This window comes from Scyliorhinus torazame, chromosome 1, assembly GCF_047496885.1.
Source record: "Scyliorhinus torazame isolate Kashiwa2021f chromosome 1, sScyTor2.1, whole genome shotgun sequence".
NCBI classification, from domain to species: domain Eukaryota; kingdom Metazoa; phylum Chordata; class Chondrichthyes; order Carcharhiniformes; family Scyliorhinidae; genus Scyliorhinus; species Scyliorhinus torazame.
The window spans coordinates 95,207,798-95,222,484 of NC_092707.1; the positions used below are offsets into that span (position 1 = coordinate 95,207,798).

The window sequence follows — 14,687 nt, forward strand, 5'->3', positions numbered from 1 at the left end:
GTTGCGGGGTTTAGTTATAGTGTTTAAGTTAATTAAGTTAATTTTTGTTTCACATTTGCTTGTAATTTCTTGTACTTCTGTGTTCCCGTTGGTTGTTTGTTATTTAGTCATTACATAAAACTTCAATAAATATAATTTTGGAAAATGTGTAACCATCTCACAGATAATTGATTAAAATAGATTTTTCATTTAAAATAAAACTACTCATCCTATACTCGTACTATAAATTCACACGTTTTTGGTCACTGTGAAACATTTAAGTCAGCAAACTACTTTCATGTGGTATATCCCAGTTACAAATCACCATAAGAGAGCCTGGTCCTGATATATGAATGAATCTTAACTATTTGGGTGGAATATCATGATCCAATTATCCCCCTGCCCTCAAACCTTCCTTCATCTGAAGACTACACTAGGTCTTGACTCCTTTTCTGCCACGATCCAGGCGGCAATGGGGAGAAAAAATGGGGACCGGGGGGGGGGGGGGGGGGGGGGGGAGAGACATCTCAGAGGCGGTTTAAGAAATACTTGTGGCATCTGCCACACTACAAAACAAGAACTGGAAGCATACTAAAAAATCTTGTATCTGGACCTACGCAGTTGCTTGTTTGTACTTATAAGAAAACCTGCCAATATAAATTTATTATATTATATTTACACCTTCCTACCAGTGAAAGGTCTTTTAATGTTTTGCATCATCCAGTTCCTTCATCTATTCCATAGAGAAATTTCTATACTAGCTCTAGGTTTCTGCTTTGCAAATTGCTGTAAGTTTTGCTATTTAATAAAAATAATATTAAATCAAAATATTACCTCTAAAAGACTTGAAAGTATGACTTCAAAATGAGGAATGAATTACTTCTTTTTTTTAAAATTAAATATTTTATTGAAAATTTTTGGTCAACCAACACAGTACATTGTGCATCCTTTACACAATATTATAACAACACAAATAACAATGACCTATTTTATAAACAAAAAATGAATAAATAATAAATAACAAAAATGAAAACTAGCCCTAATTGGCAACTGCCTTGTCACAAGTAACACTCTCCAAAAATATAATTTAACAGTCCAATATATAATTATCTGTAGCAACGACCTATACATACTATACAGTATATATTAACAACCCTGAGAGTCCTTCTGGTTCCTCCTTCCCCCCCCCCACCCCCCCGATACTGGGCTGCTGCTGCTGCCTTCTTTTTCCCATTCCGTCTATCTTTCTGCGAGGTATTCGACGAACGGTTGCCACCGCCTGGTGAACCCTTGAGCCGACCCCCTTAGGATGAACTTAATCCGCTCTAGCTTTATAAACCCCGCCATGTCATTTATCCAGGTCTCCACCCCCGGGGGCTTGGCTTCTTTCCACATTAGCAATATCCTGCGCCGGGCTACTAGGGACGCAAAGGCCAAAACATCGGCCTCTCTCGCCTCCTGCACTCCCGGCTCTTGTGCAACCCCAAATATAGCCAACCCCCAGCTTGGTTCGACCCGGACTCCTACTACTTTTGAAAGCACCTTTGTCACCCCCATCCAAAACCTCTGTAGTGCCGGGCATGACCAAAACATATGGGTATGATTCGCTGGGCTTCTCGAGCACCTCGCACACCTATCCTCCACCCCAAAAAATTTACTGAGCCGTGCTCCAGTCATATGTGCCCTGTGTAATACCTTAAACTGAATCAGGCTTAGCCTGGCACACGAGGACGACGAGTTTACCCTGCTTAGGGCATCTGCCCACAGCCCCTCCTCAATCTCCTCCCCCAGCTCTTCTTCCCATTTCCCTTTTAGTTCATCTACCATAGTCTCCCCTTCGTCCCTCATTTCCCTATATATATCTGACACCTTACCATCCCCCACCCATGTCTTTGAGATCACTCTGTCCTGCACCTCTTGTGTCGGGAGCTGCGGGAATTCCCTCACCTGTTGCCTCGCAAAAGCCCTCAGTTGCATATACCTGAATGCATTCCCTTGGGGCAACCCATATTTCTCGGTCAGCGCTCCCAGACTCGCGAACTTCCCATCCACAAACAGATCTTTCAGTTGCGTTATTCCTGCTCTTTGCCACATTCCATATCCCCCATCCATTCCCCCCGGGGCAAACCTATGGTTGTTTCTTATCGGGGACCCCCCCAAGGCTCCAGTCTTTCCCCTATGCCGTCTCCACTGTCCCCAAATCTTCAGTGTAGCCACCACCACCGGGCTTGTGGTGTAGTTCCTCGGTGAGAACGGCAATGGGGCTGTCACCATAGCCTGTAGGCTAGTCCCCCTACAGGACGCCCTCTCTAATCTCTTCCACGCCGCTCCCTCCTCCTCTCCCATCCACTTACTCACCATTGAAATATTAGCGGCCCAATAATACTCACTTAGGCTCGGTAGTGCCAGCCCCCCCCTATCCCTGCTACGCTGTAAGAATCCCTTCCTCACTCTCGGGGTCTTCCCGGCCCACACAAAACCCATGATGCTCTTTTCAATCCTTTTAAAAAAAGCCTTCGTGATCACCACCGGGAGGCACTGAAACACAAAGAGGAATCTCGGGAGGACCACCATCTTAACCGCCTGCACCCTCCCTGCCATTGACAGGGATACCATATCCCATCTCTTGAAATCCTCCTCCATCTGTTCCACCAACCGCGTTAAATTTAACCTATGCAATGTGCCCCAATTCTTAGCTATCTGGATCCCCAGGTAACGAAAGTCCCTTGTTACCTTCCTCAGCGGTAGGTCCTCTATTTCTCTACTCTGCTCCCCTGGATGCACCACAAACAACTCACTTTTCCCCATGTTCAATTTATACCCTGAAAAATCCCCAAACTCCCCAAGTATCCGCATTATTTCTGGCATCCCCTCCGCCGGGTCCGCCACGTATAGTAGCAAATCGTCCGCATACAAAGATACCCGGTGCTCTTCTCCTCCCCTAAGTACTCCCCTCCACTTCTTGGAACCCCTCAACGCTATCGCCAGGGGCTCAATCGCCAGTGCAAACAATAATGGGGACAGAGGGCATCCCTGCCTTGTCCCTCTATGGAGCCGAAAATATGCAGATCCCCGCCCATTCGTGACCACGCTCGCCACTGGGGCCCGATACAACAGCTGCACCCATCTAACATACCCCTCTCCAAAACCAAATCTCCTCAACACCTCCCACAAATAATCCCACTCAACTATATCAAATGCTTTCTCGGCATCCATCGCCACTACTATCTCCATTTCTCCCTCTGGTGGGGCCATCATCATTACCCATAACAACCTCCGTATATTCGTGTTCAGCTGTCTCCCCTTCACAAACCCAGTTTGGTCCTCGTGGACCACCCCCGGGACACATTCCTCTATTCTCATTGCCATTACCTTGGCCAGGACCTTGGCATCTACATTTAGGAGGGAAATAGGTCTATAGGACCCGCATTGTAGCGGGTCCTTTTCCTTCTTTAAGAGAAGCGATATCGTTGCTTCAGACATAGTCGGGGGCAGTTGTCCCCTTTCCTTTGCCTCATTAAAGGTCCTCGTCAGTACCGGGGCGAGCAAGTCCACATATTTTCTATAGAATTCGACTGGGAATCCATCCGGTCCCGGGGCCTTTCCCGCCTGCATGCTCCTAATTCCTTTCACTACTTCTTCTACCTCGATCTGTGCTCCCAGTCCCACCCTTTCCTGCTCTTCCACCTTGGGAAATTCCAGCCGATCCAAGAAGCCCATCATTCTCTCCCTCCCATCCGGGGGTTGAGCTTCATATAATTTTTTATAAAATGTCTTGAACACTCCATTCACTCTCTCCGCTCCCCGCTCCATCTCTCCTTCCTCATCCCTCACTCCCCCTATTTCCCTCGCTGCTCCCCTTTTCCTCAATTGGTGTGCCAGCAACCTGCTCGCCTTCTCCCATATTCGTACTGTACACCCTGTGCCTTCCTCCATTGTGCCTCTGCAGTGCCTGTAGTCAGCAAGTCAAATTCTACATGTAGCCTTTGCCTTTCCCTGTACAGTCCCTCCTCCGGTGCTTCCACATATTGTCTGTCCACCCTCAAAAGTTCTTGCAGCAATTGCTCCCGTTCCTTACTCTCCTGCTTCCCTTTATGTGCCCTTATTGATATCAGCTCCCCTCAAACCACCGCCTTCAACGCCTCCCAGACCACTCCCACCTGGACCTCCCCATTATCATTGAGTTCCAAGTACTTTTCAATGCACCCCCTCACCCTTAGACACACCCCCTCATCTGCCATTAGTCCCATGTCCATTCTCCAGGGTGGGCGCCCTCCTGTTTCCTCCCCTATCTCCAAGTCCACCCAGTGTGGAGCGTGATCCGAAATGGCTATAGCCGTATACTCCGTTCCCCTCACCTTCGGGATCAATGCCCTACCCAGCACAAAAAAGTCTATTCGCGAGTAGACTTTATGGACATAGGAGAAAAACGAGAACTCCTTACTCCTAGGTCTGCTAAATCTCCACGGGTCTACACCTCCCATCTGCTCCATAAAATCTTTAAGCACCTTGGTTGCTGCCGGCCTCCTTCCAGTCCTGGACTTCGACCTATCCAGCCCTGGTTCCAACACCGTATTAAAATCTCCCCCCATTATCAGCTTTCCCATCTCTAGGTCCGGAATGCGTCCTAGCATCCGCCTCATAAAATTGGCATCATCCCAGTTCGGGGCATATACGTTTACCAAAACCACCGTCTCCCCCTGTAGTTTGCCACTCACCATCACGTATCTGCCCCCGTTATCCGCCACTATAGTCTTTGCCTCGAACATTACCCGCTTCCCCACTAATATAGCCACCTCCCTGTTTTTCGCATCTAGCCCCGAATGGAACACCTGCCCCACCCATCCTTTGCGTAGCCTAACCTGGTCTATCAGTTTCAGGTGCGTTTCCTGTAACATAACCACATCTGCCTTAAGTTTCTTAAGGTGTGCGAGTACCCGTGCCCTCTTTATCGGCCCGTTCAGCCCTCTCACGTTCCACGTGATCAGCCGAGTTGGGGGGCTTCCTACCCCCCCCCTTGTCGATTAGCCATCACCTTTTTCCAGCTCCTCACCCAGTTCCCACGCAGCCGTATCTCCCCCAGGCGGTGCCCCCCCGCCCATCCTCTCCCATACCAGCTCCCCCCTCTCCCCAGCAGCAGCAACCCAGTAATTCCCCCCTCCCACCCCCCCCGCTAGATCCCCCGCTAGCGTAATTACTCCCCCCATGTTGCTCCCAGAAGTCAGCAAACTCTGGCTGACCTCGGCTTCCCCCCGTGACCTCGGCTCGCACCGTGCGACGCCCCCTCCTTCCTGCTTCTCTATTCCCGCCATGATTATCATAGCGCGGGAACCAAGCCCGCGCTTCTCCCTTGGCCCCGCCCCCAATGGCCAACGCCCCGTCTCCTCCACCTCCCCTCCTCCCCCCATCACCACCTGTGGGAGAGAGAAAAGTTACCACATCGCAGGATTAGTACATAAAACCCCTCTTTGCCCCCCACATTCGCCCCACCACTTTGTTCGAACGTTCTTTTTAATAACCCGCTCATTCCAGTTTTTCTTCCACAATAAAAGTCCACGCTTCATCCGCCGTCTCAAAGTAGTGGTGCCTCCCTCGATATGTGACCCACAGTCTTGCCGGTTGCAGCATTCCAAATTTTATCTTCTTTTTATGAAGCACCGCCTTGGCCCGATTAAAGCTCGCCCTCCTTCTCGCCACCTCCGCACTCCAGTCTTGATAAACGCGGATCACCGCGTTCTCCCATTTACTGCTCCGAGTTTTCTTCACCCATCTAAGGACCATTTCTCTATCCTTAAAACGGAGGAATCTCACCACTATGGCTCTGGGAATTTCTCCTGCTCTCGGTCCTCGCGCCATCACTCGGTATGCTCCCTCCACCTCCAACGGACCCGCCGGGGCCTCCGCTCCCATTAACGAGTGCAGCATCGTGCTCACATATGCCCCGACGTCCGCTCCCTCCACACCTTCAGGAAGACCAAGAATCCTCAGGGTGTTCCTCCTTGCGTTGTTTTCCAGTGCCTCCAACCTTTCCACACATCGTTTCTGATGTGCCTCCTGCGTCTCCGTCTTCACCACCAGGCCCTGTATATCGTCCTCATTCTCGGCTGCCTTTGCCTTCACGGCCCGAAGCTCCCGCTCCTGGGTCTTTTGTTCCTCCTTTAGCCCTTCGATCGCCTGTAGTATCGGGGCCAACAGCTCTTTCTTCATTTCCTGTTTTATCTCTTCCACACAGCATTTCAAGAACTCTTGTTGTTCAGGGCCCCATGTTAAACTGCCACCTTCCGACGCCATCTTGGTTTTTGCTTGCCTTCCTTGCCGCTGTTCTAAAGGATCCACTGCAATCTGGCCACTCTCTCCTCCTTTTTCCATCCGTATCCAGGGGGGATTCCCTTCTGGTTTACCGCACAGTGTTTTTAGCCGTCAAAATTGCCGTTGGGGCTCCTATCAAGAGCCCAAAAGTCCGTTTCACAGGGAGCTGCCGAAACGTGCGACTCAGCTGGTCATCGCCGCACCCGGAAGTCGGAATGAATTACTTCTGAGTCACTGGCCCAGTTCTTTGCTGATCTCGAACCCCATTTCACTTGAAGACTACACTCACAATATTTAATACTGCCAGAATAATTACGAGGTTTGCAGGATATTGGTTTTTTTTGTTTTGGGATTTGACCAAGGTTACAGATGAGAAAAAATTGCTCCTACTATGGAGGAACTTTTAAGATATCAAATCTGTCTGTTCACTCCTTGATTTAGTTGATTAGATGGAGCCAGAACAGAAGATGTCCCGATATGGAACAGCAGTCTTTAAAACTTTAAAAAAAAATAGAGTACTCAATTATTTTTCTCCAATTAAGGGACAATTTAGCGCAGCCAATCCACCTACCCTGCACATCTTTGGGTTGTGGGGGCGAAACCCACACAAACACGGGGAGAATGTGCAAACTCTACACTGACAGTGACCCAGAGCCGGGATCGAACTTGGGACCTCGGCATTGTGAGGCCTGAGTGCTAACCACTGCGCCACCATGCTGCCCTAGCTATCTTTAAAACTTGCTGCTTTCTTCAAACCCATCCAGCCTTCCACCTCCGACTATCAGCAAATGTTGCAAGTATGAGAAAAGTGAAAGTGGTTTACGAAAATGATGTACATTAGTTATAAATTCAGTAAATTACCTCACTTCTATAGCACAGAGTCTTGTGGGAAAGTGGCAATCTTGGCACCATTTCATGTGAGATCTCTGAATCAACCCATCTGTCTCTCCTGTGTCACTCCTAACTCCATGGCGGGGGTTCCACTGCAAAGTAAGTGGATGAAATTCTGCCCACAGTGGTGCTGGTGACTATCTGTAATATGACCTGTACATCAAATTAGCCTCAACTCCTGAACTGATGTTCTGTTCTGAAGAAACACAAAGCAAAGAATTTATTCTCTACCATTGCAATATAAAAATGACTGAGTCCATTCCAATGTAGTGAGCAAGTAGGTGTTTATCCCAACATAATCTATCAGCATGATATCCCCAAACTACCGCTTTGTCTCAGTGCTGTGTATTCTGTGTAACTGTTTTAGTGACTAAGAAGCAAGCCAAGGAAGCGGTATGGGAAAATTTGCTAAGTCATTGGATTTTCAAAAGTCATTCATCAAGGTGCACACAAAAGATTATTGCACTAAATTAGAGTTCATGGAATTAGGGGTAACCTATGGTTAATGGACCGAAAACAAAGAGTAGGAATGAGCACGTTGTCGGCTGGTTCTGGCTGTAACTCGTGGGGTATCACAAGGGTCAGTGCTAGGGCCTCTATGATATGCATTCTGTATCAGTGACTTAGAGGAGGGGGCTCTGTGTAATATATCCAAGTTTGCTGATGATACAAAGTTAGATGGGCAAGAAGCTATGAGGAGCATGCAAAGTGCCTGCAAAAGTGGTCAAAAACATAGCAGATGGAATATCATGAGAAGTGTGAAGTTCTTCACTTTTTGTTAGGAAAAAGAGAAAATCAGAATAGTGTGAGAGACTGGGAAATGTTGATATTCCAAGGGGCTTAGGTGTTCTTGTACACAATATCATAGTCTTTATTACAAAGGGATTGGAGTACGAGAGTAAAGAAGTTTCACAGCAATTATTTACGGTAAGAAGTCTTACAACACCAGGTTAAAATCCAATAGGTTTGTTTCAAATCACTAGCATTCGGAGCACTGCTCCTTCCTAAGACTTCTTACTGTGCTCACCCCAGTCCAGCGCCGGCATGTCCACATCATGGCTACAATTATTTAGAAATTGAGTGAGATTGCATCTGGAGAACTATTACATTTTGATCTCCTTATCTAAGGAAGAATATACTTAGTCGGTGTATAACAAAGGTTCACTAAATTAGCAGTATTCGCTACGTGGCCCACACTTGTTTTTCTTGCAGTCTGTTAGCCAACCCTCCTACTCATCATTTCCCCCTCTGACCCACTCTCTTGCCGCCACTCTCCTTGAGCTTTCTCACAGTGAGAGTTCACATGAAGGAAGTGGTAGTGAGAGGGAGAGTTAACGAGCATGAGGTAGGCATGAAGCAGGAGGGTCAGGGAGAAAAGCAGCAACCAGTAGGAAAAGTAGCGAGCAGAAAGTAAGTAGAGTTAGTTTCATGGTAGCCATTAGGTTTTTAATCTAAAAATTACAGGTCAAAAATGTAACTTATTACATGGTTTCTTTTGGGAAAGTAAGTTTTACTTAACACATTTTCTGGGAATTCTTTCGGAACACATGAGTGCTAAACAAGGGAATACTGTAAAAGTAATTAATAGAATCCCTACAGTGCAGAAGGAGGCCATTTGGGCCATTATGTCTGCACTGACCCTCTGAAAGAGGACCCTACCTAGGCCCACACCTCCACCCTATCCCCGTACCCGAACCGAACTTTTTGCACACTAAAGGGCAATTTATCATGGCCAATCCACCTAACCTGCACTTCTTTGGACTGTGGGAGGAAATTGGAGCTCCCGGAGGAAACCAACGCAAACACGGGCAGCAAGTGCAAACTCCACACAGGCAGTAGTCATCCGAGGCTGGAATTGAACCCGGGTCCCTGGTGCTGTGATGCAACAGTGCTAACCACTGTGTCACCGTACCGCTCCAATTAATTAAGTAGAAAATACAAGTAATTAATATCAATATTATAAGGATTATCAATCTTTGCTGAAAGTTAAATGGACTGCCACAAACAATATCAGTCAGAAGACAAACATGGAGTGTATGAAGAAAAGTAAAGTTTTGTTAAGTGTATATCGAACCTTGGTTAGATCACAGTTTAATGAATCGTAGAATCCCTACTATGGAGAAGGAGGCCATTCGGCCCATTCAGTCTGCACCGACCCTCTGAAAGACCAATCTAGCAAGCCCACGCCCCACTATTTCACCTCTTAATCTCAGCTCTGAGGACAAAAAACCCAATATCTCTAATCTTTCCCTGCATCTAAAATTCCTTATTCCTGGTATCATTCTGGTAAACCTCCTCTGCACTCTCTCCGGGCTTTAGCATCCTTCCATAAATAAGGTAAACAGAACTGAACACAATGGGCATGGTCTAATGGAAATGATGGCGAGTGGGTTATGGCAGACGTTTCCCGACAGCCGACGCAGCAAGGCTGTCATCGGTATCTAACGTTGATTAGGCCACTTGGTGGCCCCACGGGCTTCGCGCTGCAAATGACTGTCCCAGCGGTTAATTTGCAAGGACCGCACTCAGCAGCTCCCTGCTAATGGGTTGGAGCCGCACTAGACAGTGTACAGTTACATATGTGTTCATTTTTAAATAATTGCTTTTGTGCCTTTCATACCAAAATGCCATTTTGAAGAAATCGATCACAATGAATCTCTTAAGTATTTTGTCAGTTCCACTTACGGACAGATTTTAAAATGTTTTATGATCCCAACTGGCCCTTGTTTTTCTAATGAATACCACAGCACTAAACTAGTTATTTAGTTGAGAGGATTGTCCTCTTGGAGAGATTGAATAGATACATCTTGTATTTCTGGGTTGGGAGTCTAGAACTAGGAGACACAGGCTCAAAAAAAAAGGTTCAACAATTCATGACTGAGATGAGAAAATTCTTCACTCACATTGTTGTGAATCTTTGAAATTCTCTAACATTGAGACCTGCGGAGCTCTGTCATTCGGGATATTCAAGATGGAGGTCAATAGATTATCCATGATCTTCTTGAATGGCAGAGCAGGATCGAATGGCTTAACTCCTGCTCCTGTTATGATCTTACGTACCCTCCCATATGGCAGAATCACATTTTGGGAAGAAAAAATTTAATTAATGGAATCATTGTTTCTCTTTCCTCCAGGCACATTATTCTACAGGGAAAGTCTCTGCTTCTTTTACATCTACAGCAATGAATCCAGAAACTACACATGAAGCAGGTAATTGGATTAGTTGTACCAGTTACTCTAAATAATGGATTTAAGTCTCTTTTAATGAGTTCGAAGCTACTCACCACTTTCTTGCCACTTATCTCATTAAAAACAGATTTTGCTGTTTAATTAGTACACCGCTCAGTGATCATGTGCACCTTTACCTGTCCATATCTGAAGATTTAAATTGAGAATATTCATAGAATCATCATAGAATCATAGAATTTACAGTGCAGAAGGAGGCCATTCAGCCCATCGAGTCTGCACGGGCCCTTGGAAAGAACACCATCCACTCTATCCCCGTAATCCAGTAACCCCACCTAACCTTTTTGGACACTAAGGTCAATTTAGCATGGCCAATCCACCTAACCTGCACATCTTTGGACTGTGGGAGGAAACCGGAGCACCCAGAAGAAACCCACGCAGACACGAGGAGAACGTGCAGACTCCACACAGACAGTGACCCAGTCCAGGAATCGAACCTGGGACCCAGAGCTGTGAAGCAACTGTGCTACCGTGTAGTGATATTGATTATCACTACACTAAAAAACATAAACCTTTCTTGCTCAGTAAATGAGTGTTGGATTTTGACATTTATGTTGGGGAAGGATTATAGAATAAGCAACAAACCGGAACAGTACTGCAAACATGGTGATTTTACATTTATTTATGTCACTTGTTACTTCAGCATACAATTTGCAATGAGAAAGGAGACAAAAATCCCCCCCCCCCCCCAGCCTTTTTTAATCCCCTGAATCACCCACAGCAAAACAGTGCAGAATAAAAGTTAATTGAAGTTAATTAAATTTAGTGTTGATATTGCTACTGTAATAGTCTTTTGAAATCTTATCTCAGTCGATTGTGAACATAGAAACAGGACGAGGCCAGTTCTGCCGCCATTCAGTTAGATCATGGATAATCTGTATTGATAACCCATTTATCTATATTGGTTCCATATCCCATAATAAATCCCCTAACAAAAATGTATTAATCTGTGTTCTGAAGTTTTCAATTGATTGAGTTGCAGCAGCTTTTTCACTCTCACCGTTGAGGGTTCAAATCCCATTAGAGACTTTTCTAGGAGTGCAGTTTTGTTGCAGATATCATTTTTTGTATGAGATATGTAACTGAGGACCAATCCGCTTGCTTAGAATGTGACAATGGCCAATAATGATGACATAGCCACCATTGTTCCCTCAAATTAAAAACAAATTATCTGTTCACTTATTTCCCATTTGTAGAGCCTTGCTATGTGCAAACTATTATGTTTGCCTACAACACAATGACTGCACTTCAAAAATAATCTATTTTGTTGTAATCCCACTTTAGAATGTCCTGCAACCATGATATGGTGCTTTTATAATTTAAATTATTTTTATCTCTTCTCATTAGTAAATGGCTTGCTAAAACTTGTTATTCATGATACATATCAATCATTCAGGCTTAAACAAGAGGCATGATTAAGGAGTTCTCAGATGATACAAAAATCGGCCATGTTGTTGATGGGAAGAAATTTGTAGACTAGAAAGATGACTGTTGATTGGTCAAGTGAGCAGAACAGTGGCAAATGGAGTTTAATCTACAGAAGTGTAAGGTTTTATATTTGGAGAGGGAAAACAAGGCACGATAATGCATAATAAACAGTATAAGTGTAGAGGAACAAAGGGATTTTAGAGTGCATGTCCACAGGCCCTGAAATTCACAAGGCAGGTAGATACAGTTATGAAGAAGCGATACAAGAATGGTTTAGAATGCCAATCAGGCTGCAGCTAGAGGACTGTCCACAATCATCACATTACAGGAGGATATGATTGCAGCACAAAGGAGACAGAGGAAATGGGTGAGAATGTTGCCAGGACTGGATAGGCTGTTGCCAGGACTGGATAGGCTGTTGCCAGGACTGGATAGGCTGTTGCCAGGACTGGATAGGCTGTTGCCAGGACTGGATAGGCTGTTGCCAGGACTGGATAGGCTGTTGCCAGGACTGGATAGGCTGTTGCCAGGACTGAATAGGCTGTTGCCAGGACTGAATAGGCTGTTGCCAGGACTGGATAGGCTGTTGCCAGGACTGGATAGGCTGTTGCCAGGACTGGATAGGCTGTTGCCAGGACTGGATAGGCTGTTGCCAGGACTGGATAGGCTGTTGTAAGAAAGATTGGATAGGCTGTTGCTGTTTTCTTTAGGACAGAGGAGGCTGACGAGAGATTTAATTGAAGTGTATAAAAATTATTAGAGGCCTATATATAGTGGATAGGAGGGACCTATTTCCCTTGGCAGAGATCATTAAAGGGAGGGTCATAGATTTGGAAAAAAAAGTGGTGGAAGGTTGAGAGGAGAGTTTAGAATATTTTCCACCCAGTCGGTGGCAGGGTTCTGAAAGCCACTGGCTGAGCATGTGGTAGCGGAAGAAAACTGCATGACATTTAAAAAGCACTTGCTTATGCATGTGAAGTACCATAACCTACAAGGGACCAAGAGCTGGAAACTGGGATGGGGCTGGATAGATATTTTTCAACCAGCATAGTCACCATGGTCAAATTAGTCTTCCTTTGTGCTATAAATTTCTATGATTCTGTTAAGGTAATAAAGTTGTTGAAAGAAATAACAAAGAACATGATTGACAATCATGCAATAGGATCAACATTTTAACTCAATATAGAAGCAAACGTAAGCCTACTAACTGTGATGTTATGACTGTTGTGTTTGCACTTTCTCCCCGTGACTGCGTGGGCTTCTTCCGGGTGCTTCGGTTTCCTCCCACAGTCCAAAGATGTGCAGGTTAGGTGGATTGGCCATGATAAATTTCCCCTCCGTATCCAACGTGTTAGGTGGGGCTACTGGGTTATGGGTATAGGGTCGGGTCAGGGTGTGGGTAGGGTAGGGACATGGGGGGGAAGGTAGGGTACTCTTTCCAAGGGTCAGTGCAGACTAGTTGGGCCGCAAGGCCTCCTTCTGCACTGTAGATTCTATGATCCTATGACAGTGATGGGAGGTCTGTGGAGTTTGATTAGCCCACTACTCCACAGATCGCATCATTAGTTTTAAACTTTGATTCTGGCTCCAAAATGGCCACTTATTTTGCTTTCACTATGGTTACCCAGAATAAAAGCGACTAACTAGGCTTCTCTCAATAAACTTATTAGCTCATTATAAAACCGATCTGGTCAAATAGAAAGGCAAAGCTTATTAACATACAGTATGAAATATGAACATATGCTGATTACTCATTCGCTATACCTAATCTTTCTTTCACGCACACACGCACGCGACATAGAAGAGTTCAAGGGAAAAGTAAAGATGGTAACGTCCTTGCAACGGTGTCCAGGTTATACGGCTGGTCTCAGTGCTAATCTGCGAAACAATCGTTGACTCTTGCACAGCTTTTCAGGCAGACTCGAGGAACTCTTGCAGATTTATGGACTGACTCAGGACTGCAAAAAGGCTGCTGTCCTCTTTTCGCAAACAGTTGGTCCTTTTTCTCAAAGCAAAATCAAAACCAACTTTTAAGCACAGTCTTCAAAGCATGGTTTTTATAAGAGCCATGTGTAGGCTTTGTACTCAGTCCACCAGGGTCAAGAGTTTTTCAGCTTGTTGAAAGGGTTTAATTACCTTTTCTTGTAAAATATATTGTTTCCACTGATAGCAATCAGAGTCCTGGCATTAACCCTTTAAGGGACAGTCTCTTTCCAAACACACATTCTTCCAGTATGTTCCAGCTGAACCATTTTCTTTGATTAAAGTGTTCTGAACATGGGGAATACCTTCACCGTACGCATTAAAGCAGTTCAACGAGAAGCCCATCTATCCCCTCGAGGCAAACTAGGGGTAGACAATAAATGCAGACACCGCCCGTAATGTGAGAATGAATAACTAAAAAATCTCATTCCTGTGGCAGTAAAGCCCACCTGCACAAGAACACACCACTTTTCCTTTCCAAGTATTAGCCCTTTCTGACAGGGAAATATGTTGCTTTAGCTTAATTTCCTTCCACCAAATTGTTCCTTCAGTAGAATTACATATTTCTCATTTTAGATCCCTTCCTTTTCTTACAGGTGAGGTGACTTTATAATGTAGTCCACTGTTTCAATTATCTGTTGGCCCAGATGGCTCTGTACTGCTTTTTCTTGGTATTTCCCTTTCAATCCATCTCTTCTGTTTAGGAAACTGATAGCATTAATGAGATATAATGCGATATTTGTTTCTTATCAAATAATAATGCAGAGCTGTTCAGAACATTTTCCTTCCCCATTTATTCTAGCTGGATACAATGTTTTTGTGAAAAGAACTCAATAGATGTATTAATGATG

General features: G+C 45.2%; 1 protein-coding gene across 3 annotated transcripts in view; it reads left to right on the forward strand.

The window, feature by feature from the left end:
- The window catches only part of ppil2 (peptidylprolyl isomerase (cyclophilin)-like 2), a 593,707-nt gene that overhangs the window by 251,423 nt on the left and 327,597 nt on the right, over positions 1-14,687 (forward strand). For all 3 annotated transcript variants that reach the window (XM_072498280.1, XM_072498289.1, XM_072498297.1), the window contains one exon: positions 10,314-10,389. In XM_072498280.1, coding sequence (XP_072354381.1) covers positions 10,314-10,389 — 76 coding nt within the window. The remainder of the gene's footprint in view (positions 1-10,313; positions 10,390-14,687) is intronic.